This window comes from Symphalangus syndactylus, chromosome 14 (assembly GCF_028878055.3).
Source record: "Symphalangus syndactylus isolate Jambi chromosome 14, NHGRI_mSymSyn1-v2.1_pri, whole genome shotgun sequence".
NCBI lineage: Eukaryota > Metazoa > Chordata > Mammalia > Primates > Hylobatidae > Symphalangus > Symphalangus syndactylus.
The window spans coordinates 68,300,711-68,321,108 of NC_072436.2; the positions used below are offsets into that span (position 1 = coordinate 68,300,711).

Consider the following 20,398-nt stretch of genomic DNA (forward strand, 5'->3'; position numbering starts at 1 on the left):
CTCCCGCCTCTATATAAACACACGCATCGCCTCGCTTTGGACTCAAATTCACATTGAGAGAAGCTTTTAAAACCACCAGCCCTGAAATCCTGCCTCCTGCTTTTCCCCCTCTTTCATTCCTTTTGCCTTCCTTTCTTTTTCCCCCCTTTCTTCCCCCAGCAGCAACTCCAGAGCCGAGAGACCGCGTCCCGGGACGGACAGCCTTTTCTTAATTGATACAATAGCCCAGCTCGGGTTTTCCACCTCCTCCCCCAACCCCACCCCGCCTCACCCCTCCCGCCCGCTGCCGCCACCGCCGCCGCCGCCGCCGCCGCCGCCCCATCGCCCGCCCGGGGCTCTGTCGCCGGCTGCGTCCTGTCCCGGCCGCGGCCCGCCGGCTCCGCACCCGCGCTCTGGCCGCAGCGCCCTCCTCGCCGCCTCCACCGCCGCGCCCGCCGCTCTTGCCTCGGGGGTGCCGCGGCGGCTCTGGGGCTCGAGCGCGCCGACCGGGGCAGCCCAGGGACGTTTGGGCTCCGGCCTCTCCACTCGCCTCAGCCAGGGAGCTTTCTCCCTCACCCCCAAAGTTTCTGGGTTCGTTGGAATTTTTGGATTCAGGAAATTTTTTTTCTTTTTTTCACCTAGGAATTTTGGGGCCATACTGCAATACTTTTGACAAATCGACCGCACTTTCTCTCCGCTAGCTCTCTGCCCCCTTCTTTTTTTCCGAGCAGGGGAAGGGGCTTACGAGAGAGAGGCTCCCTCTGGACAAAGTTTTCCAAAGTTTTCCGAGTGTGATGGTAGCGGGGAGAGCAAACCCACCAGCTTGACTCACGGCTTCATCTCACCACCCCTTGAGCAGCCCCTAAGACCGCTATAAAGGAACAAACAAACAAACAAACAAACAAAGTTGCACCCCAGTCGCCTCGTGTCTCCTCTCTTCTTTTAGGCAATTTTTTTTCCTCCCTCTCTCCGCTCCCCTCGCAGCCTCCACTCCCCTTCCCTTGGCCCCTTCCTCCTCCTTCTCTGTTTCGGCTGGAGGTGCCAGGACCCCCGGCCGCAGCCTCCCCTCCCCCGCCGCTCCGGTCCCCTCCCGTCGGGCCCTCCCCTCCCCCGTCGCGGCCGGCACAGCCAATCCCCCGAGCGGCCGCCAACATGCTCTTTGAGGGCTTGGATCTGGTGTCGGCGCTGGCCACCCTCGCCGCGTGCCTGGTGTCCGTGACGCTGCTGCTGGCCGTGTCGCAGCAGCTGTGGCAGCTGCGCTGGGCCGCCACTCGCGACAAGAGCTGCAAGCTGCCCATCCCCAAGGGATCCATGGGCTTCCCGCTCATCGGAGAGACCGGCCACTGGCTGCTGCAGGTAAGGGCGCGCTCGCTCCTCTGCTCTCCCGGGTCCGCTAGCTGCGAGCGCGGGGCGGACGGAGCGGCGGGCCGGCCAGGGGGCGCCGGGAGCCTGAAGGCACTGGTCCCCGCCCCGCCCCTTCCCTCCTCTCTGCCGCAGCAGCCCAAGCTCCCCTAGACCGCCGGCAGCGCGGTTCCGGGACCACTGACGCCCGCTGCGCAGGTTCAGGGGGCTGGTAAGAGGGGTTACCGGACCTGAGGGGGCTCCCAAGATGGACTTGCCTGAGTCGCGGCTGGCGTGGCAGGGGGGGCGGGGAGCGCCCCGGGGGCACTCAGCGCGGCGCGATCCCGGGGCAGCGTCCGGTCCTGAGCCGCTTTCGCCTCCCCTCGGTGCTAGAAGCCCCAGTCGCCCTCGGCTTTCTGGGGTTGGCTGTGTCGCTGGGAGCCGAAAATTGAGTCGGGAGAGGAGGGGGCTGGTGGCAGCTTGAATTGCCGATGTAAAACTGTGTTCCTGCGGCGCCGTCGGCAGCGCCAGGTACAGTGGCCCTGGTCCGCGGTCCGCGCGAATGTGTCTGTTTTGTGGTGGAAGGGGAAGAAGGTAACCCAAGGAAAAATGAGAAGCCAGGGCTCTAGGCTTTCGCGGAAAAGGGTCTATTTACTTATTGGGTGGGGACAGTTTGGCAGGAGATGGAAACTTGGGAGAGGTGAGTGTGGGATCCATAGAGAGAGAGTGCGTGTGTGCTTGTTAGATGCCGCACAACCCCACTCTGCTGGTGATAATGGGGGTGAGGCGCGTCAGGGACCAGACCCAGGTAGGTAATGGGGAGATTAACCTGGAGTTAACCTCATCAAGTGCTAGACAATCGCTTTTGCAATGTGATACCCACCAGTTTTCTTCTTGGGGTGGGGGAGCGGAGCGCCTCTGCAGTAACTGCGGAAGGTGTATTTGTGTGTATGCACGTTTGCTCTGTTAGGGCAAGCAGGGATGTCCTGAAACTGACAATCCCCGCACTAGAGAGGTGAAGCGAAAGGTGAGCGCTGCGACCTGTGGTTTTACAGGTGCGAAAGCTTGGCTTGAAATTAACAGACGCGTGCAATCCGCGCGCTCGCACACACGCACTCACCCTGCCCCGGGACGAGTGACAGCGGAGCGTGGGCCGGGAGAGGGTTCGAAGTTCCTCTGCCCTGTGGTCTTTCCACGTCCCGGATTCGGCCCATCTCTTTTTGGGGTTGTTCGTGCAATGAGGTGGGGGTCCTTTCAACCAATGGAAGTATCACCCCCCACCCCCCCGCAAAGAAATCCCCAGAGCCTTTCCCTCGCCACCACACTTAAAGTGTCAACTGCAGCGGTGCTCTAGGCTTTGGGCCGCGAATTTAGGAAATAAAATAACTTGGGCAACGGCTCCCGCCTTTTAGAGCCAGTCTGCTGAATCCACGGTCTGTCACCACCCACCCCCACTTCGTTTCCTGACCTCTCTCTACCCCCCACTCAGGTCCCCATGACCTTTTCTCCGAATCCCACAAGAGCCCCTGGGGGTCAGCGTCCAACCTGCACAGAAGTTAGGGAGGAGGAAACCTAAGCCTCCCCATCCCTCCAACCCGGGGCCCTAGATCTGGAGGTGGGGAGGGAAATAGCGGGTACGTGTACAGGAGCGCCTAAGGGGTTAATGAGAGCCCTCTGAATCCCAGCGTTATTTTTTCGGAGTCATTTATCAGATTTTACGGGGGGACCTCCAAGGGCTCTCCGTTTCCACCGAGCGCCATCTAAACAGAGCCCAGGACTAAAAATACAACATTTTTGTATAAATTGGACTCGCGGCCCGAGCGGCCGCCCCTATGAAAGTCCTCTTTGTGAAGACCGTGGAAACGGCGGACAAATAACTCTTTATTAATGCCACAAAAAACGCACTTTAATTATAGTTAGGCAGATCAGAGGCGGGGGGTGGGGGCGAGGCGGCGGCGACCTCGGAAAATTCACAACCCAACTTTTGTGTTGAAAGAAAAGAAAAACAGAGGAAAAGAAGGAGAGGAAACACGGAGAGTGAGACGGAGCGAGGGAGACGGGTATAGCAGACGGAGGGAGGGAAACCCTCGTCTCACCACCCTTTCTGTCGCACCCCACCTCCGCCTAGATTTTTCTTAAAGGGGTAGACGCCGTCTAGAAGGGCTGCACGGCGTGGGGAACTCTCCCAGTCTTCCAGCCTGGGAGGGGGACAGCGTTTCCGCGGCCCAGCCCCCCTCCTGGCTACGCGGCCGCTCCCGGCTCGTTCCCCGTCGCGCGCCGGGGCCGGAGGCGCATGTGGAAAAGTGATTAGGCCTCCGGGTTCTGCAGAGTCACTTTTCGGCTGTACTGGGGTGTGTGCACATTTAGTTGGAAGTAGTTTTCTGTGGAAAAAAGGAAAGTGAGGAGGGGGACCAACCCGGGATAGGGGGAGTGAGTTGTCCCCTCGGGGGTGCAGGACCGGGTAGATCTGGAGCTCGAGTCGGTACGCTCGTGGGCTGGCAGGCGGGGCGGCTAGACAGGTGGCGCCCCTCCCCTTTTCGCCCGGTGCTGCCCCGGCAGGAGAAGGGTTAACGTGGGGTGGGGTAACTAGTGCCGACGTCAAAGGTGAGCGGGACGCCCCTGCCCCCGCCCCTCTGAGGTCTCCACGGTTTCCGGTACCCGCGCCGGGCCGGCTCCGTCAGCCGTTTCGAGAGCCCGGCCGGGCCCCGGCCCCGCCATCCTTGGCTCGCGCCGCCACCACCGGGGATCTGGTTACCTGCGCGGGTCGCCCTGCCCGGTCCCGCCCCGCCCCGCGCTCGGGTTCCAAACTCCAGGGCGGCAACCAAAGTCCGTCTCTGTTATTTCCAGGGCAAAATGCATTAGGAAAATCGCGGCTCTGGGCCCATGACCCCGCCCTGCAGAGTCCTCCGAAGGCCGCCGGGTCCCTGCGCGGGCCACACCGGAGAGCGGAGGAAACTCCAACCCCATCTGTAGTTGCTGCCTCCGGGCACCGACCGCTTACCGCTATAAATAATCTTTGGCCTGCGGCCACCCCGCGGGGTCTCGCCAGCCCGTGGCCCGGAGCCTGGAAATATTTATTCCGAGAGGCTCCCGATCGCGGGGTGAGGGGGGTGTGGGTGGGGGCGGAGACTCCCGCTTCGGGTCCAGCTGTCCGGGATACCTCTTTCCTCTCGAAAGTCATTACTAAAAAACAGCCTCCTGGGGGTGCCCCTGGGCCTCCGCCTCCTTGCATTATTTATTATCCTCTAGGCCCTACTTCCCAGTTCTTGTGCACGCTATGAAAAATAAAACCTGCGTGCTTGTCTGTGTGAGTGTGTTTGGTGGGGAGAGGGGGCAGGTGACTGTACCCCAGGTTGGGGTCCGCCGCCCCTCCCTCGCGGGCCCTCTGCAGAAGTGCACCCTGAGAGAGACCCCGGTGTGGCTCCCGCAGGGTTCTGGCTTCCAGTCGTCGCGGAGGGAGAAGTATGGCAACGTGTTCAAGACGCATTTGTTGGGGCGGCCGCTGATACGCGTGACCGGCGCGGAGAACGTGCGCAAGATCCTCATGGGCGAGCACCACCTCGTGAGCACCGAGTGGCCTCGCAGCACCCGCATGTTGCTGGGCCCCAACACGGTGTCCAATTCCATTGGCGACATCCACCGCAACAAGCGCAAGGTAAGAACTCTGCCCCTTTTCTTCCGCGCACTCCCTCCCCCACCTCGGGGCAAGGAGTTCCTGGAGCCCGGGGAATGTCCCCTACCGAATCTGTGCCCCCCTTTGCACACCATGCTTGAAGACTCCGCAGTTCCCCGCCGACAAGGCCTCGAGTCCGGATCCAGGGCCTGCTCCGGCCTCCTCTTGGTCCCTTATCCTGCTGGCCGACTGCGCCGTGGGCAACCCCAACGGTGGCTTGGAAGAGCTTGAGCGTGAGGGAGCTGGGGTGTCCAAAGCCTGTCCTTGCCTTGCTCCACAGAGCTGGGAAAAGAAGGGGGCGGGACAGTTGGCCGGCGTTCGCCTTTTCGCCACGTTTCCCAGGGAATTCCGAGGACTGGAGACCGATCATTCTAAAATCAAAGCTGCCCTTCCCACCACAGGCTGCTTGAAGGGAGGCACGGGCAGGCGGCTGCGCGTGGAGGTTGGGGACAACTTGTGGGCGGCGGTGGCGGGGCCTGGTCAGAGAAAGGTGCGGCGACCCTTGGGCCGCAGAGAGCGCACGGGCCTGGGCCGTGGGGGAAGGGCGGGCGGGGGGAGAGCAGGCGAGGCAGGAGCGGGGATGAAAGCGCACTCACCCCTCCGAAAGAGGAAGGGAAAGTGGGTGTTTATCCCTTGGATTTCCCGAGCGACTGGAGGAGGCGCGCACGGGGCAGGCCCCCGCCCCTCCCGGCTGCGCTAGGCTCCCAGCGCGGGCGGCACGTGCTGTTTGAACTGCAGTAACCAGAAAGCGGAGCCAGCGGGCGGGCCCGAAGCCGCCGGGAGGGAGGCTGCGCGACCTCCCCCACTCCATTTTTTTCCATTGGGTCAGAGGACCCACCCAGGTTTGAAACCTAAGGAAAGGGAGAGTCAGCCTCCTGTCCCGGAGCGGTGGCAGACCGGGGAGGTGGGGAGGCGGACTCCCTCCGTCAGGGGCCGCAGTGCTGTGGTCTTGGCGAAGGTGGGGAGCGCTCTACTAGCCGACGCATCCTGTAGCACTTGACCTTCTCTGAACAGCCTGTGAAGGGTAATTCTTAACGGCAGACAAAAGAAGGAGCGGTCAAACCGAGGAGACTGGGCTGCATCCCTGCCCCCACCCCCGTTCCCTTATACAGCATGTATTTCAGGAACTGAAAAGGGGCTCCCAAAGTCCCCTCTTCCATCTGCCCCACTCCTAGCTGGAAGCAGTTACCACAGCCTGGGGGCAGCGGGAGAGGGGTTCTGGGGAGTGGCTGGGAGGGTCTGGAGGCTTCGGAATGAAGCCTCGGCTTTTCAAAGTTGTTGGGCAGTTGTTTTTCCCTCAGCCTTTGCGACTCCACCAGAGGCCCATTCCAAAGAGCGAGGAGAGCGGAGACTCAGCTCCAAAAGAGATGGCTGCTTCCTGATCTCTGCTTTACAGAGGCTTTGGCCAGAGGGGTATTATTGTCCCCCTTTCATGGAAGGGGCCACTGAGGCGTAGAGCGGTTGAATGAGACTTGAACCAGGTCAGGAGACAAAGAAAATTTCGGGGAGAGCCTGCAACACCGGATTGCAGCGTCCATGGGAATAGTTTCTGGGCCCCGGAGGAGAGTCCTCTTCTGTCCCGCATGCCTGGGGCTGCTGGAAGCTGGGGTGGACAGTGAGTGCTGGGAGGAAGGAGGTGTGGCCAGGACCAGAGTGTGAGAGCCTGGGGTGCAGAGGGCTTCGGGGTGAGGGTGTTGTCTTGGGGTTCCACCCACCCTGGGCCTGACTTGGCCTCGGGCCTCCAGGTGTTGGCTGGGAAGGGCTTGCCTGGAAAGCCCCAAGGTTTTTTGGCCTACATTGTCCATTTAGAGGGGAGGGAGAAGGAAGGGAGGGTGCAGATGACCCGCCTCAGGAATGAGGGGGGAAGGGACGGGGAGGGCTGGGGTTGGGGTCGGGGCAGAAACTGAGAGCCTTGGCTGAGGCGTGATGGCTCGCTATTCAGAACAGCCAGTCCTTTAGCTCCCTGGGGGTGGGTGGGGAGTCATCAGAAGCTGGTTCATCCTGCCAGAGGCCTGAGAGCCAAATGCAGGGCCCCCTCTTTGTGTGTAGCAGTTTTATGCTTGCCATGTGGGGCATGTTGGCGGGGAGGGTCGAATGAGAAATGGGTAGTCAGCCAGATGAAAGGATCCTTCCCCCCAAATCTCCCTAACTGATGATTTCAGTTTACTGAACTCCATGAAAGTCCTGGGGCTAAGTAGGTAGAATCTAGCCGGAGGCTAGGAGAACACTCAGGGCCACTGTTTCTAAATATCCATGTTGGTCCTGGAGAGAATGGCTCATCTGCTGAACCCAAGGCCTGGTGGACTCACTGTGGCCAAGGTGGGGGCTGCTGTGTGCTATGCACACCACTTTATCCAGTCCATGCTGCAGTTAGAGGCCTGGCTGCAGTGTGGGCTGCTGGGCCAGGACTGGCCTGGTGAGGAGGTACGTGCGGGAAGTGGGGCCCAGGTGTGCTGGGGCCTGGCTGGTGGGGAACTGGAGCGTCACTGTTTCCATTGGGGCTGGTGGCCCACCCCGCCTCTGGGAGGTCTGACCAGATGTGTTGGAGGGGGCTTCTCACTGCCATCACTGTGCTCCAGGTGTTTGCCCTGGCTGCCCTGGTGGTCTTGGGCCAGCGGGGTGGGGTTGCCAGGGAAAAAGTCCAGAAAGTCTTGCCCAGTCTAACAGAATCATCTCTGGAAGCCAGGCCTGTGTCCTTGCAGCCAGGGCCTCAGACTCCCTCCCTCCTCCTGGGTTACCCTTCCCCTGCCCAGGGCCTGGGGTGTATCTGATGGATGGGGGAGGGACCCCATCCCTCTTTGTGTGTAGAGTGGCTGGAGTATTGCCATAGAAGGGCAGATGGAGTCTGGTTAGGAAGGTAGGGGTGAGACAGTTGTCCAAAACATGGAGAAGGAGCTACAGAATCGTTCTAGAAGCTTCCTGTGCCCAGCTCTACCCACCAGGATTGGGCCTCTCCTCTTTTCCTTTGGAGATAGGACTGGACCTCAATGCACCAAGAGGCCAGCAGCTTCAGGGCATCCCAGACAGTGGCCTGGAGATACCCTCAGGGAACCTGGAGAGCATTTCAGGGGAGGGACTTAGCCTTGGACTGGGGAGACCTCAGAAGTGGTAGTCTTGCCCCTTCTACCCATACCCCTGCCTACAGGACCTTCTGGGCCTGAAGCCAAGGTGCGGGACTAGGCTTTGGAGGTAGAGGTCAAGAAACCCTGCCTGTCCACCCACCATCCCTGACCTTTGGCCCCATCTTGGAAACCTTGTGCTCCTGGGGTCTGTGTTGGGATGGAGAAGGCAGGAGGTGCCTCAGCAGGAGGACGGTGCCAGGAGGACCCATGGTTGTGGGGTCCTGGGGAAGGCTAGCCCACACCTGGCTCTAGGAGGCCTTTGGACCAAGGCACAGCCTCTGGCTACACAGTCATGTCCACCAGGCTCAGCTCAGGGCAGAAGATCCAACCTGCGTTGGATGGAAGGCCAGTGGCACAGACAGGCAGCTCTGCTGCTGGGAGCCCTGCCCCAGCCCCTTGGCATAGGCACAACGCCTTTGTTCTGCCAACACAAGTCCTTCACCCAAAAGTTACTGTAGCACCAGCGGGTGGGCACAGGGGCTGCTGAGGGGGGCGGGTAGCAGGAGCAGATCTATCTGAAGGTCAGTGGGGGAGGGAGCCCACGGTCAGCTGCCAGGGCGCCTGGGAGTGGGCACCTCCCTCTGCATGCCCTTGTGCCAGGCAGCGGGAGGGTGGGCGGCCTGGATGCAGGGCCCAGCCCTTCCCTCTGTCCCTCCTTTCTGTGTCCTTCTCCCAAGGCAGGGAGGGGTCCAAGGCTGTGGCGCTGATGTGTTTGCTCACTCTCCCAGCCTTGGAAGATGAAGGTGGCCTTGGCAGGGAGTGGGAAGGCTCAGTGGGGTCTGCCCTGGCCCTGGGCCCCCCATGCTGGCTGCTGTATCTGTCCTGGGTTCCCTAAGCCTAAAAGGAAGCAGCTGCAGGGCCCTGAGACATGCCAGGACCACACCAGAGTGGCAGGGACAGCTGGCCTCACCCTCAGAGGGGACTTCACCGTAGAGGACGATCCCCTTCAGGACCCTTGGATAAATTCAGAGCCCACCAGGGCTGGCAGAGGGCAGCTCTGTGGAGTCTGGAGTGGTGGGAGGCAGGGAGTTCAGGACCTCTGGTGGGTGTGGCAGCCACACTCTGGGCTGTGACCTTGGGAAGGCCCCTCCCCATCCACAGCTTTCTAAGGGGGCGTTCGTGGTGGCTGGAAGCAGCAGAAGTAAGAGCGGCTGGGCAAATCTCAGATACTGTGGCTTGGCAGGTGTGTGCCAAGTGCTGCCCGCCCCTCCCCACCTTGCCCACCTTGTGCTGTAGGTATGTGTGGAAGAGTTAGGGCAGTGGGGAGCACGTCTCCAGGTGAGATGATCACAGCTGGAGTGAAATCGCGGGCAGGCGCTTTGCTCCAACTGCTGGAGCCTGTTGAGGGCCAGCCTCCTCGAAACCAGAGGGGCTGAGTGTACCCAGCCCCACACACCCGGATTGGACATTTCCAGTTCTGGGTGAAGCTGCCTGGCATTTCCACTGGGCCAGGGTGAAGCTGAGGCAGCCAGGCAGCTGGGAAGATGACGTTCTCTCTTACCCCCCTTGCTTGAATATAAAGTACACACCTTGGCGTCACCCCTGTGCGGACGGCTGCCTCAGCGGCTGCCTGCCCTCTGTTATTCTTTCCACTCTGCAGGCCGAGGCTCCGGTGGCTTGGCCAGGTGGCCTGCCCAGGCCCCCACCCCTCCTGGGCAGCCGCTTCCATTCCTCCCAGTCTGAGTCACTGGCCTGGGCAGTGGGTCCCCACTCCGGCTCTACCCGCTCCTACTGCCCATCCATTTGTCCATCTGTCCACACCTGCCAGCAGAGAAGGGGGAGGCTATCTGGCTGAGCAAGGGCAGCACGCAGGGCCACGGGGGTTCACAGAGCAACTCCCTTCCCAGAGCACGGGGTGAGAGGCAGGAGGGGCGAGGGGGCCTGGTTGGGGAGAATGCATTTGTAGAAACAATGATAGGGAATCTGAGCCTTCACAAGCCCCTGGCGGTGCCCCTAGACCCTTGTGGGATCAGCTCCCACTCTGGAGGGAGGGAGAGAACCAAGGGTGTCAAGAGAACCATGAGCCTATTGTGTCCTTGGGGGCTTGGCAGGGGAGTTGCCCAAGGCCATGCCTTAAGGCGAGTGCCCTCCTCCCTCCTGCCCGAGCCTCTGGGGCTGCGGCAGGTAAACCTGGACAGGTGCTCCTGGGCTCCTGTGACAGTGCCCTTGCTCTCCGCCGGCATCAGCCCTGGTGGGGAGTCCATACCTGCCACTCCCTCTGCAGGGCTTGGCCTGGGCCTGGGCTGGCTCCCTGTGACCTTTGTCCAGCATTCTTGGCTGACTTTCGGGAATTCCGAGGGAAGCCCCAGAAGGAAACAAAGCAGCTGTGGCTCCTGCGATGCCTGTGGTCAGGGAAGTAGCTCCGGGCCGGGAACCCTTCCTCTCTTCACAGGGAGCCACTCCCCGGCACCTTCCCAGTGTGCCCGAGTCCTGACCCCAGCAGGCGGTGGCCTCAGACCCAGCCCGCCCTGACGCCGCCCTGGCTGCCCTCTGCCCCAGCCTGTGCCTCCGCCTCCGCCCGTCCTTTGTGGTGGGTGGTTGTTTCAGAGCTGCCCCGGCTTTGGGAAGTGCCTGCATTGTTACCCCCGGGCACAGACCCAGGGATGAGGCTCTGGAGGCTTCCCAGGGCCTGGGAGGCCCCTATGCCTGTGGAGCAGCTGGGCAAGAGCCAGGGGCATGGACTTGGTGACCTCTGAGCCCAGCCCCTTGGGGCTAGTGTGCCCTCCACCCACCTTTGCTGGCCTTCTCATTTGGGCAGTTTCTCCACCTCACGGTGGGCTCTGAGGAGCGTCATGGACAGCCTGGCAGAAGGGCCCTCAGAACGGCCAGTCAGGCCTCTCATGAACCCAGCAGGGAAACAGCTCCAGGAGGGGCAGCGGCCTGCTGGCTGTCACTCAGCAAGTCAGACGCCGGCCAAGACAGTGTCCTGTTCCTGCCTTCACTTTCCTTTTAGAAGCCCCAGCCTCAGGGGCCTGCAGGTGCAGGGTGGCAGTGGCTTTTCCGGCTCATTCTAGCTCCTGGCCTTGCCCATGGGCCCCTTCCCCCCAGGGGTCAGGTGTCCTGACCCCTGCCCTTGGAGTCCTTCTCTCAGTCCCAGGTCTCCCGGGGCCCTTCTCTCTGCTGTCTGTAAGGGCCCTTCCTAGACTGTCCCTGCCTGCCCTCTAGGGCCCCCAAGGCCTGAGAAGGAGCAGTTCAACCAGCCATCGCTAGAGGGCGCAGGAAACGGAACCCACAGGGCAGGGCAGGGCAGGGCTTGTCTGTGGGTGAGGTGGGGGCCCTGCATGCTCCCCCTTTTGAAACCCTGGGATGGCCCCTCCTGGGCCACTATAGCCCACATGGGGTGTGTGAGTGGGGGCTGGAAGGCACTCCCCAGGGGATTCGAGCATTGCCAAGTTCTGGGCAGCTTTGAAGTGATAGCATCTGCTTAGGGGCAGGTGGGTGCTGGTGTTTAGGTGCTCAGTGGATTGAAGGGAGGCCACCTGGTTCCACCTCACTGTTTTACAGATGAGGAAACTGAGGCTTGGGGGAGCGGATAGCCACTTGGCCATGATCACACTGTAAGTTGCTGGATGATGCACAGTTACAACTCAGCCCCTTTCCCGTCACCCCACTGCACCATAGAGCCCACCGGCTTCGACGTTGGCTGGGCCTGGTGGGCATGGCCTCCAGGGCACCGGGTGAGAGGCAGGAGGACCAGGTCTGCCATGTGCTGGGGGCCCTGGCCAGCCCCTACCCTGCACTCTCCGTGACAGAACCCCTAGTCCGTCCTGGGCTGGCTGTTTCTGGGCCAGGTATGACCTTTCTGGCCCTCCCTGTCCCACCTCTGGCCTCCCTGTCCGGCCATGGAGGCCTGGTAGCCGCAGAGTGATTTTCCTGCCCCTGTCTTGATTCCTGATGCACTTTTCCCTCCTGTGCGCTGCTTTCTGCCCACCCCGTGGCTCTCTGCTGTCTGTAAGGGGCCCTTCATTGGTCAGTGCCGGTCTCTAGAAGTGCCCCTTCTCATTCCCCCAAGACCCTTCATTTGCCTAAGGGCTGAACCTGGAATCCTAAGGACATGAGGATTGGGGGTTGAAGCAAACAAGCATTGCCTTTATCCATCACTCTCTGAGGGGAGGCAGCAGTTAGAGTCCCCTGGAAATTCCCTCAGACCCCCAAAACTGGGCAAGGTGTGAATGACCCATCTGGGCTTGGGCTGACTCAGGCGACCTCCTATCGTCCTTCTACCTCTCAGCTGTCCCTTTGTAGCAGGAGCGGCCCCAAACAGTGCAGGCCTCTCTGCCCCTCGCCGGCCTCCTGCCCTCCCTCCTTCCCTCCACCGGGAATTTCGGAATGAAAGTGCTATTGTGAACGCCTGGCTGGGCCACTGAAGGGCCAGCACTGTTATTTCTGCAAACCAGCCCTCCCATTAGCCATGCAGGGCCCAGGCCAGGAAAATGTTACCTTTCCTCCCTGAGCTGACTGCAGGGGAAATTCTCACATTTACAGTTTGTGCGGTGGTTGTGTTTGGGGGGGCAGTAGGGGAGGGCGGCGCGTGTGTGTGGTTTGCATGGGGTGGGGTGGGGGGCTCCCTCTTCTGCACTGTCCCTCCCCTCCCAGCCTTTGCTTGGTGCTGGTGGCAGGGGTGCTCCCCCTTCTCATCTCAACTCTGGTGGAATGGAGGTTGCTGCTTATGAGCGAGACCCACAGGCTTTTGGTAAATAAACTAACGTGCTCCCCTCTCCTCCACACATGAAAACCTGTGCAGGGGAGTCCTGAGTGAGGAGGGTGGCAAGGGGGGCTGTGCAGCCAGCTGGGAGGACAGAAGACAAGGAGGTGTAAACAGGACTCACTGGCTGCTTACAGTGGCCCTGGAAGATGCAGGGAAGTCACAGGGCTTCTGTTTGTCTTTACGATCTTTGGGGGTGGAAAGCCATTGCCCCCATCTCTCCCTGCTTTTGGACCTGGCCACACTGAAGACCTTTTCATGACACAGCTGTTAATAAACTTACTAGAATCTGCACCCAGTCGGTGTTTTCCAGCAAGTAATGACAATTTTGGTTCCCAGGAAGTCCTACTTGAGGTCTAGTCTCAGGCTTTCTTGCTGTCCCCCATGGAGTAGCTTTCCCTTGATGGCCTTCCCCTACTTCCCTGTACAGTCCAACGACTGTGCTCCACTTCTCCCGGGCACTTCCATTCTGTGTCCCGGGATTCCGAAATGGGCTTCTGCAATGTAAGGGCAGCCTCCCTGCTCTGGCCCCGCTCAGCCCCCACTTGTGCCCCTCACAAGCCACATCTCCCAAAGACTTGCTGGCAGCTGGCCTGCCCAGCTCTCAAGGCTTTCCTATTGTGTGGAAGCTGAAGTTCTCTCCAGTCACATTCATTGTTCAGGCAGAGTGAGGGGCTGGCCAGGGGTGGGCTGTGCCAATCAGCTCACCCACTTGCCTCTCTGCCTTCCAGGTCTTCTCCAAGATCTTCAGCCATGAAGCCCTGGAGAGTTACCTGCCCAAGATCCAGCTGGTGATCCAGGACACACTGCGCGCCTGGAGCAGCCACCCCGAGGCCATCAACGTGTACCAGGAGGCACAGAAGCTGACCTTCCGCATGGCCATCCGGGTGCTGCTGGGCTTCAGCATCCCTGAGGAGGACCTTGGGCACCTCTTTGAGGTCTACCAGCAGTTTGTGGAGAATGTCTTCTCCCTGCCTGTCGACCTGCCCTTCAGTGGCTACCGGCGGGTGAGCACCCACAGCCTGGGAGGAGAGGAGCAGGAGCATCCATGAGCCCCCTCTCTGGGGGTGGGTGGCTGACCTGACCCCTGAGATGGGCACCTAGGCACAGAGCACATGGACAAAGGGGAGAGGTGTCAGCGTGGGGTTAGGAGGCTGGAGTCGTCCCTGGTGGTCCCGAGGTTCAGATGGGAGCCTGCCCTTCCATATGAGTGACAGCCCTCCCCTCTGCAGGGCATTCAGGCTCGGCAGATCCTGCAGAAGGGGCTGGAGAAGGCCATCCGGGAGAAGCTGCAGTGCACACAGGGCAAGGACTACTCAGACGCCCTGGACCTCCTCATCGAGAGCAGCAAGGAGCATGGGAAGGAGATGACCATGCAGGAGCTGAAGGTGGGGTGGGCGTGTGCCCCTCGCTGGCAGCACCAGCACCCAGGCTCCATTCTGAGCTTTCCCTGTAGTCTGGCCCCACACATACTTTCTGAGCAGTGGCTGGAGACCTTGAAACTGGAAGCGAAGTCTGTGTCCCCACCCCTGCTGTGCAGGATGCTGTGGGGCGCCCTCCCTTCTCTCCCCATGGCCTGCAGGGAGCTCAGGCCTGGGAATGATCTCAGTTCATTTCCTAGTCCCAATATCCCTGGGAGCCCATCTAGGGAAATGCAGGTCGACAAGGGGAAACCACTTGCTTGTCACCAGCCTCAGCCCTTGGGGAAGAGCAGGGGAGATTTGGATGTGAGGTATCCTCCCCCACCCCCAGCCTTTTCAAGTTGCTGGCACTTTGCATGCCCTCCCACCCTCCCCCTCGCCCCCTGGGCCCCTGGGGATCCCGGCTGTGCTCCACACAGGACCTGCTTGCCCTGCTTTAGGTGGATGTTTCACCTGAGGAGGGCTCACTCGCTCATCCCCACCTGGGCTCTGCAGGCCTGCTCCACTGCTGGGTGCCCATGGACACTCACTGCAGCCTCCCCTGCCCACTATCTTTGCCTCCCCATATTCTAGCTCCAACTTCTTTCCTGGGAAGCTAGGAAGAGCTGGAGTGGCTTTTCCACTACAAGAAGCTTTGTGATTTATGGATGTTGCCATGGCCAGTAATGGACCCAGGTCCCTTCATTGCCCTCTCTGGGCCCAGAGTCCACATTTGTAAAATGCAGGGTGTGCTATGAGATAGCCTGCTGGGGCCTTTCTATGGGGAACCCATGGCCCTGGTGTCCTGCTCCCCAGAAAGCCCTGGCGGGGTCTTTAGGTCCCCTGGAGGTCACCTCCCCTCAGCCTCATCCCAGGTCTCCAGGGGAGTGGCCCCAGGCTCCTTCCCAGACCCCACTGGCTTCCCTGATCACCCACTGAATGTCCTCCTCCTGCGATGGAGGAAGGGGCTGGCACTGGGAGTGGGAAGGCCCGGGTTTAGACTCACATCCCCCACACATACACATGCACACCTGCTGCGCAGGGCCTGGCTTCTTAGGATTTGTTCTTTTTCTCCTGTGAGCCCACTGCATATCAGGCCTGTGGGGCTGGCCCAGGAACCCAGCAGTGAGTGAGAAGTGGCTCCACTCCAAGGGACTCTAAGCCAGTGCTTCTGCCCTCGGTCACAGCAGTTGTGTCTTCTGCCCAGCCAGGGACTGGCTGTGACCCCCGTGTCCATCGTGACACTAATGCCCCGGCAACATGAAGCTCAGAGGAAGCAGAATTCACTGCAGGAACCAGGCAGGGCCCAGCACAGATGACCTGGGCACATGGGGCACTGGCTGAATGGGGTGGCCCCTGCCTGGCTGAACCCACACCTCCAACAACGCCTCTCCTCTGTGCCCTGCAGGATGGGACCCTGGAGCTGATCTTTGCGGCTTATGCCACCACGGCCAGCGCCAGCACCTCGCTCATCATGCAGCTGCTGAAGCACCCCACCGTGCTGGAGAAGCTGCGGGATGAGCTGCGGGCTCATGGCATCCTGCACAGCGGCGGCTGCCCCTGCGAGGGCACACTGCGCCTGGACACGCTCAGTGGGCTGCGCTACCTGGACTGTGTCATCAAGGAGGTCATGCGCCTGTTCACGCCCATTTCCGGCGGCTACCGCACTGTGCTGCAGACATTCGAGCTGGATGTGAGGCTGGGCTTGTGGCGCCGGGGGTGATGGGGGAGCGGGGGCACCGGGATAGGGGCAAGGCGGGGGACCAGTCTCCATTTCAGGGACTTCAGGCCTGATGGGGAAAGAGTGCTTGCTTTCTGGGAGCTTTCAGTCTGATGGGAGAAGTGCGCCCCAAATGCATCAGATGAAGCCAAGTTGGGTGTCGTATGTGAAGTCACGTGTGCACATCTACAAATAAGGGCTTGGACTAACATGCTGAGTGGGGCAGGCTTGCTAGGCCTTGGGGACCACAGTGGGGTGTCTCTAGGAAGAGGCAGGTCTTGAACATCTGGGGTGGAGCCGGGAGGGGGCAGTCCTGGGCCCTCCGTGGACTCCTCCGGCTCTCACCACCCGCTCCTCGGCCCCCATCTTGCTCCAGGGTTTCCAGATCCCTAAAGGCTGGAGTGTCATGTATAGCATCCGGGACACCCACGACACAGCGCCCGTGTTCAAAGACGTGAATGTGTTCGACCCCGATCGCTTCAGCCAGGCGCGGAGCGAGGACAAGGACGGCCGCTTCCATTACCTCCCGTTCGGCGGCGGTGTCCGGACCTGCCTGGGCAAGCACCTGGCCAAGCTGTTCCTGAAGGTGCTGGCGGTGGAGCTGGCCAGCACCAGCCGCTTTGAGCTGGCCACGCGGACCTTCCCCCGCATCACCTTGGTCCCCGTCCTGCACCCCGTGGACGGCCTCAGCGTCAAGTTCTTTGGCCTGGACTCCAACCAGAACAAGATCCTGCCGGAGACGGAGGCCATGCTGAGCGCCACAGTCTAACCCAAGACCCACCCGCCTCAGCCCAGCCCAGGCAGCGGGGTGGCGGTGGTGGGAGGTAGAAACCTGTGTGGGGGAGGGGGCCGGAACGGGCAGGGCGAGTAGCCCCCATACTTGCCCTCCCTTGCTCCCCATCCCTGGCAAACCCTACCCAAAGCCAGTGGGCCCCATTCCTAGGGCGGGGCTCCCCTTCTGGCTCCAGCTTCCCTCCAGCCACTCCCCATTTCCCACCAGCTCAGCCCCTGGGAAGGGCGTGGCGGGGGCTCTGCATGCCCATGACGGTGTTAGGTGTCAGCGCGTGCTACAGTGTTTTTTGTGATGTTCTGAACTGCTCCCTTCCCTCCGTTCCTTTCGGACCCTTTTAGCTGGGGCTGGGGGAGGGGAAGAGCGGTGCCCCCTTTGGCGCACTCTTCAGCGTCTCCTCCTCCTGCGCCCCCACTGCGTCTGCCCAGGAATAGCATCCTGGGTAGCAGAACAGGAGTCAACCTTGGCGGGGTGGGGGCTGCCTCCAACCTGGAGATTGCCCTTTCCTGTGTCCCCGTTCCCACCCTCCCTCACTGGTTTGGACATTTGAAATTACCTATTGCTGCTACTTGTTCTGTCCTCTGACCTTGGGGCAAAGGAGCCCCAGGCCCTGTCTCCCCAGCATCCTCCCTGGTGGCCCTGGGCAGGTGCACTGACACCCCCACCTTCCCATCTCCTGCTGAACCAGGCCCTGTTACACACAGGGGCCTGAGGCCCGCGGCTCATGTGCTACCCGCCCCCATATTTATTCAGTGATAGAGAATCTTGGGGATGCTGGGGTCTGGAGTGAACATTTCCTCCCCATCATGCCCTAGCCTGTGTTCCAGCTGTCCTGGCGAGACTTCTGTGAGTGAAGAGGAAGGGGTCTCTGGTCAAACCCAGCCCCCGGGCCTAGGGTTGAAAGCCTTCCCCGGCTCCAGGCATTATTTGGGTTTAATCTCAGAGCCTCACTCCTGGACTGAAGTCCAGTGCCTCTGCCTTGTCCCTGGTGGAGATGGAATGTGGCCCATTGCCTCCTCCCTCTCCTGTCAAAAACCCTGATCAGGTAGATTTGGAGGCGGCCGCAATTTCCTGCTTGGCCACTGTTCACCCCAGTGCCCCTGACTCCAGGCGTGAGTATGGGGAAGGATACGGGTTCTTCTGACGGGGAGCCAGGGCCTCCGTCTTCCCTTCCTTAACTCTCCCCCTTTGCCCTCCACCCTGAAAAAGGTGTCCTTGAAGTCCCTTCCACCTCTATGCCACTGTCTGCTTAGCCCAGCTCAGGGGTGGGGAAGAGGCGAAAGCGTGGGAGGTGAGCGCAGCGGCAGTTCTGCCTCGGAGCTGACTCCAGGGCCCTGTGTGGTCTCCGGACAGCTGCGGGAAGGCTGCCGCAGCTAGAGCTGAAGAGGCGGCTACGTGCGGTTTGTCAGGGGGATTGGGTTGAAAACTGGCCAGTCAGGATGACTGGATGAAAGAGGAGTAGCTCCTGCCACTGGCGTTTTGAGTGTTGGCAATTTTGGATGCCTCCTGGGGAAGGTTTCGGGGCCTTTGGTGAGTCTCTAAGCAATTGTGTCTGTTTTCAGATTTTTCCTTGCTTTCTGTGTTTCTCTTGGTTTTTGATGTTGTAAAAGCAATGAATCCCCTTTACAAGAAAATCGAAAACACAGAAGAATGAAGGACATGCCAGTCCCTGATCGCTGCTGTGAGCACCTCAGCGGCTCCCTCCGACCAGATCCCGTAGGCAGCCCCACAGACCGACCCTGACCCCACTCACAGCCACCCTGACGATAGACTATAGGAACAGGCCCATACCACACAGACTGCTCTCCAATCCCTGAGTCTCAGATGTTTCATTTATTTCCTACTTTTCCACTACTAAAAAACAGTGTGGAACAGACATTATTTGCAAAATTGATCATCCTCAATCCTGAAAAACAGGCCTGAATGGGTAAAGACTTGTCAAAGCTTGCAACATAGCTACATGGTGCACCCGAACCTGTACCCCCTCCCCGCAACACAAAACCAGTATCCGGAAGGTTCATTTGCCTTTAAACTGATCCAGCTGGCCCTGAACCAATTGTTTTTGACTGAGTATCTAGGAGAGCAGTAAGTGGAACTTCAGACAAGCCCACTGGGTCTGGTCCAGGTGAGGGGCAGGGGGCATGGGTTGGGAGGTCTCAGGGGCCTTCCCTGGGGGTGGCCAGCCTGGTAGGGGGCAGAGAAGGAAAAGCTGAGGGGGGTCCCTGTGAGGAAGGAAAGAAGGATCATTTGCCCTGCTGGGTCTCAAAGGCAATGAGAAGAGAGCTGAAGAAAGCTCTGGCTGGCTGACAGGATCCCTGTGTTGTAATTGGTCCCTCCTTTCAGCTCTCTAACGAGATGCCCGTGTCTGTGCGTGTGCGTGTGTGTTTCATACAGCTAGCGTTAGATGGGTGATGTTTCTTACTTATCATCCCTAACTATTGTAACTTGACCTTAAAAAGACAAAACTCCACAAAACTCTTCCTGCCACGGGCTTGCAGATTGAAGCACTTTCGATGTTGGGCGCTGGCGTTTGTGTTCTGGGCACCACCGTGACCCTGCCCAGATGGCTATAATATTATTTTATACACAAACTTTTTTTTCATAAATGTTATAATTTTGTGTCTGTCTTTATAAACTATTATAAGTACTATTTTTGTTATAATTCAAAATAGATATTTAGTATAAAGTTTTTGCTGTTAAATATTTGTTATTTAGTAAAATATGAATTTTGCTCTATTGTAAACATGGTTCAAAATATTAATATGTTTTTATCACAGTCATTTTAATATTGAAAAAGCACTTGTGTGTTTTGTTTTGATATGAAACTGGTACCGTGTGAGTGTTTTTGCTGTCGTGGTTTTAATCTGTATATAATATTCCATGTTGCATATTAAAAAAATGAATGTCGTGCATTTTGTGATTTTGGAAATACTCAATGTGGCTCTTTTATAGGCTTCTATAATAAACCGTGGGGACTCACCCTCGTCTCCGTTGCCTCTCTGCTCTCTGCCTTGTCAGCCTTACTGAAAGAGTCCTCCCCGGCCACCTGTGTTCACATCAGCAACACCCCATCCACCTTGTCAGTTAGGAAGTTCTTCCCTAAAACTGTCCCGTGAGGCCAGTTTGCCATTCTTTGCATGCAGGCACAGAGGTCTGTGACAGAGTCCTGGGAGGAGGAGGTTCCCTGGGGAGGGAGAGAGAGAACCGGTCAGCCTATTGGGGGAGGGGCAGCTGGGAGGATGCTCCGAGTGTGGCCGTGGCTGGCTGTGCCAGGTGTTTCGAGGCTGGAAAGGGGGACCGAGAGCTCTGAGCCTGTCTTGTTAACTTGAGCGAGGACACTCATAGTCACGTGGCAAATTAGGGAGCAGAATTCAGAATTCAGTTCTTCTGACATCTGGGCTCGCGTCCCATGCCAGCACTTCTCAAAGCCTGTTTCATGGGTGTTGTGGGATCACATAGATTCCATGATCAAATGAGTTTGGGAAATGCGTTAAACACAGTCATCCTTGTTCCCCTTCTGCAGGCCTTGTCAGAACCTTGAGCCCCAGGATGTGTAGCCTCAAGGGCAGTAGAGTGTGGGGTGAACACAGGCTGCAGCATTCTCCAGGCCTATTTGAGGATTGAAACCCTGTCCTCTTTTGCCGATGATCACATTTCATGGAAAGATC

The 20,398-nt window shown here is 59.4% G+C and overlaps 1 protein-coding gene across 4 annotated transcripts; it reads left to right on the top strand.

The window, feature by feature from the left end:
• The first annotated feature begins 732 nt into the window (after positions 1-732).
• On the top strand, positions 733-19,709 carry CYP26B1 (cytochrome P450 family 26 subfamily B member 1). 4 transcript variants are annotated; one of them, XM_055242645.2, is made up of 6 exons: positions 733-1,335; positions 4,751-4,975; positions 13,552-13,827; positions 14,053-14,208; positions 15,629-15,913; positions 16,317-19,709. In XM_055242645.2, exons 1-6 carry the CDS (start codon positions 1,132-1,134, stop codon positions 16,707-16,709), a joined length of 1,539 nt encoding a protein of 512 aa, XP_055098620.1. In that variant the 5' UTR covers positions 733-1,131; the 3' UTR covers positions 16,710-19,709. The 4 variants fall into 4 exon arrangements, with proteins under 4 accessions (XP_055098620.1, XP_055098621.1, XP_055098622.1 ...); XM_055242647.1 differs by lacking the exon at positions 733-1,335 and adding an exon at positions 3,966-3,974; XM_055242648.2 differs by lacking the exon at positions 733-1,335 and adding an exon at positions 4,022-4,146.
• The last annotated feature ends 689 nt before the right edge of the window (positions 19,710-20,398 follow it).

What these genes read in the sequence shown, in the direction of transcription:
- CYP26B1 (XM_055242645.2), top strand. Translation starts at nt 1,132, where the DNA reads ATGCTCTTTGAGGGCTTGGATCTGGTGTCGGCGCTGGCCACCCTCGCC. An exon ending in CCGGCCACTGGCTGCTGCAG is followed by an intron (nt 1,336 to 4,750) that starts GTAAGGGCGCGC and finishes TGGCTCCCGCAG; the next exon opens with GGTTCTGGCTTCCAGTCGTC. An exon ending in TGCAGACATTCGAGCTGGAT is followed by an intron (nt 15,914 to 16,316) that starts GTGAGGCTGGGC and finishes ATCTTGCTCCAG; the next exon opens with GGTTTCCAGATCCCTAAAGG.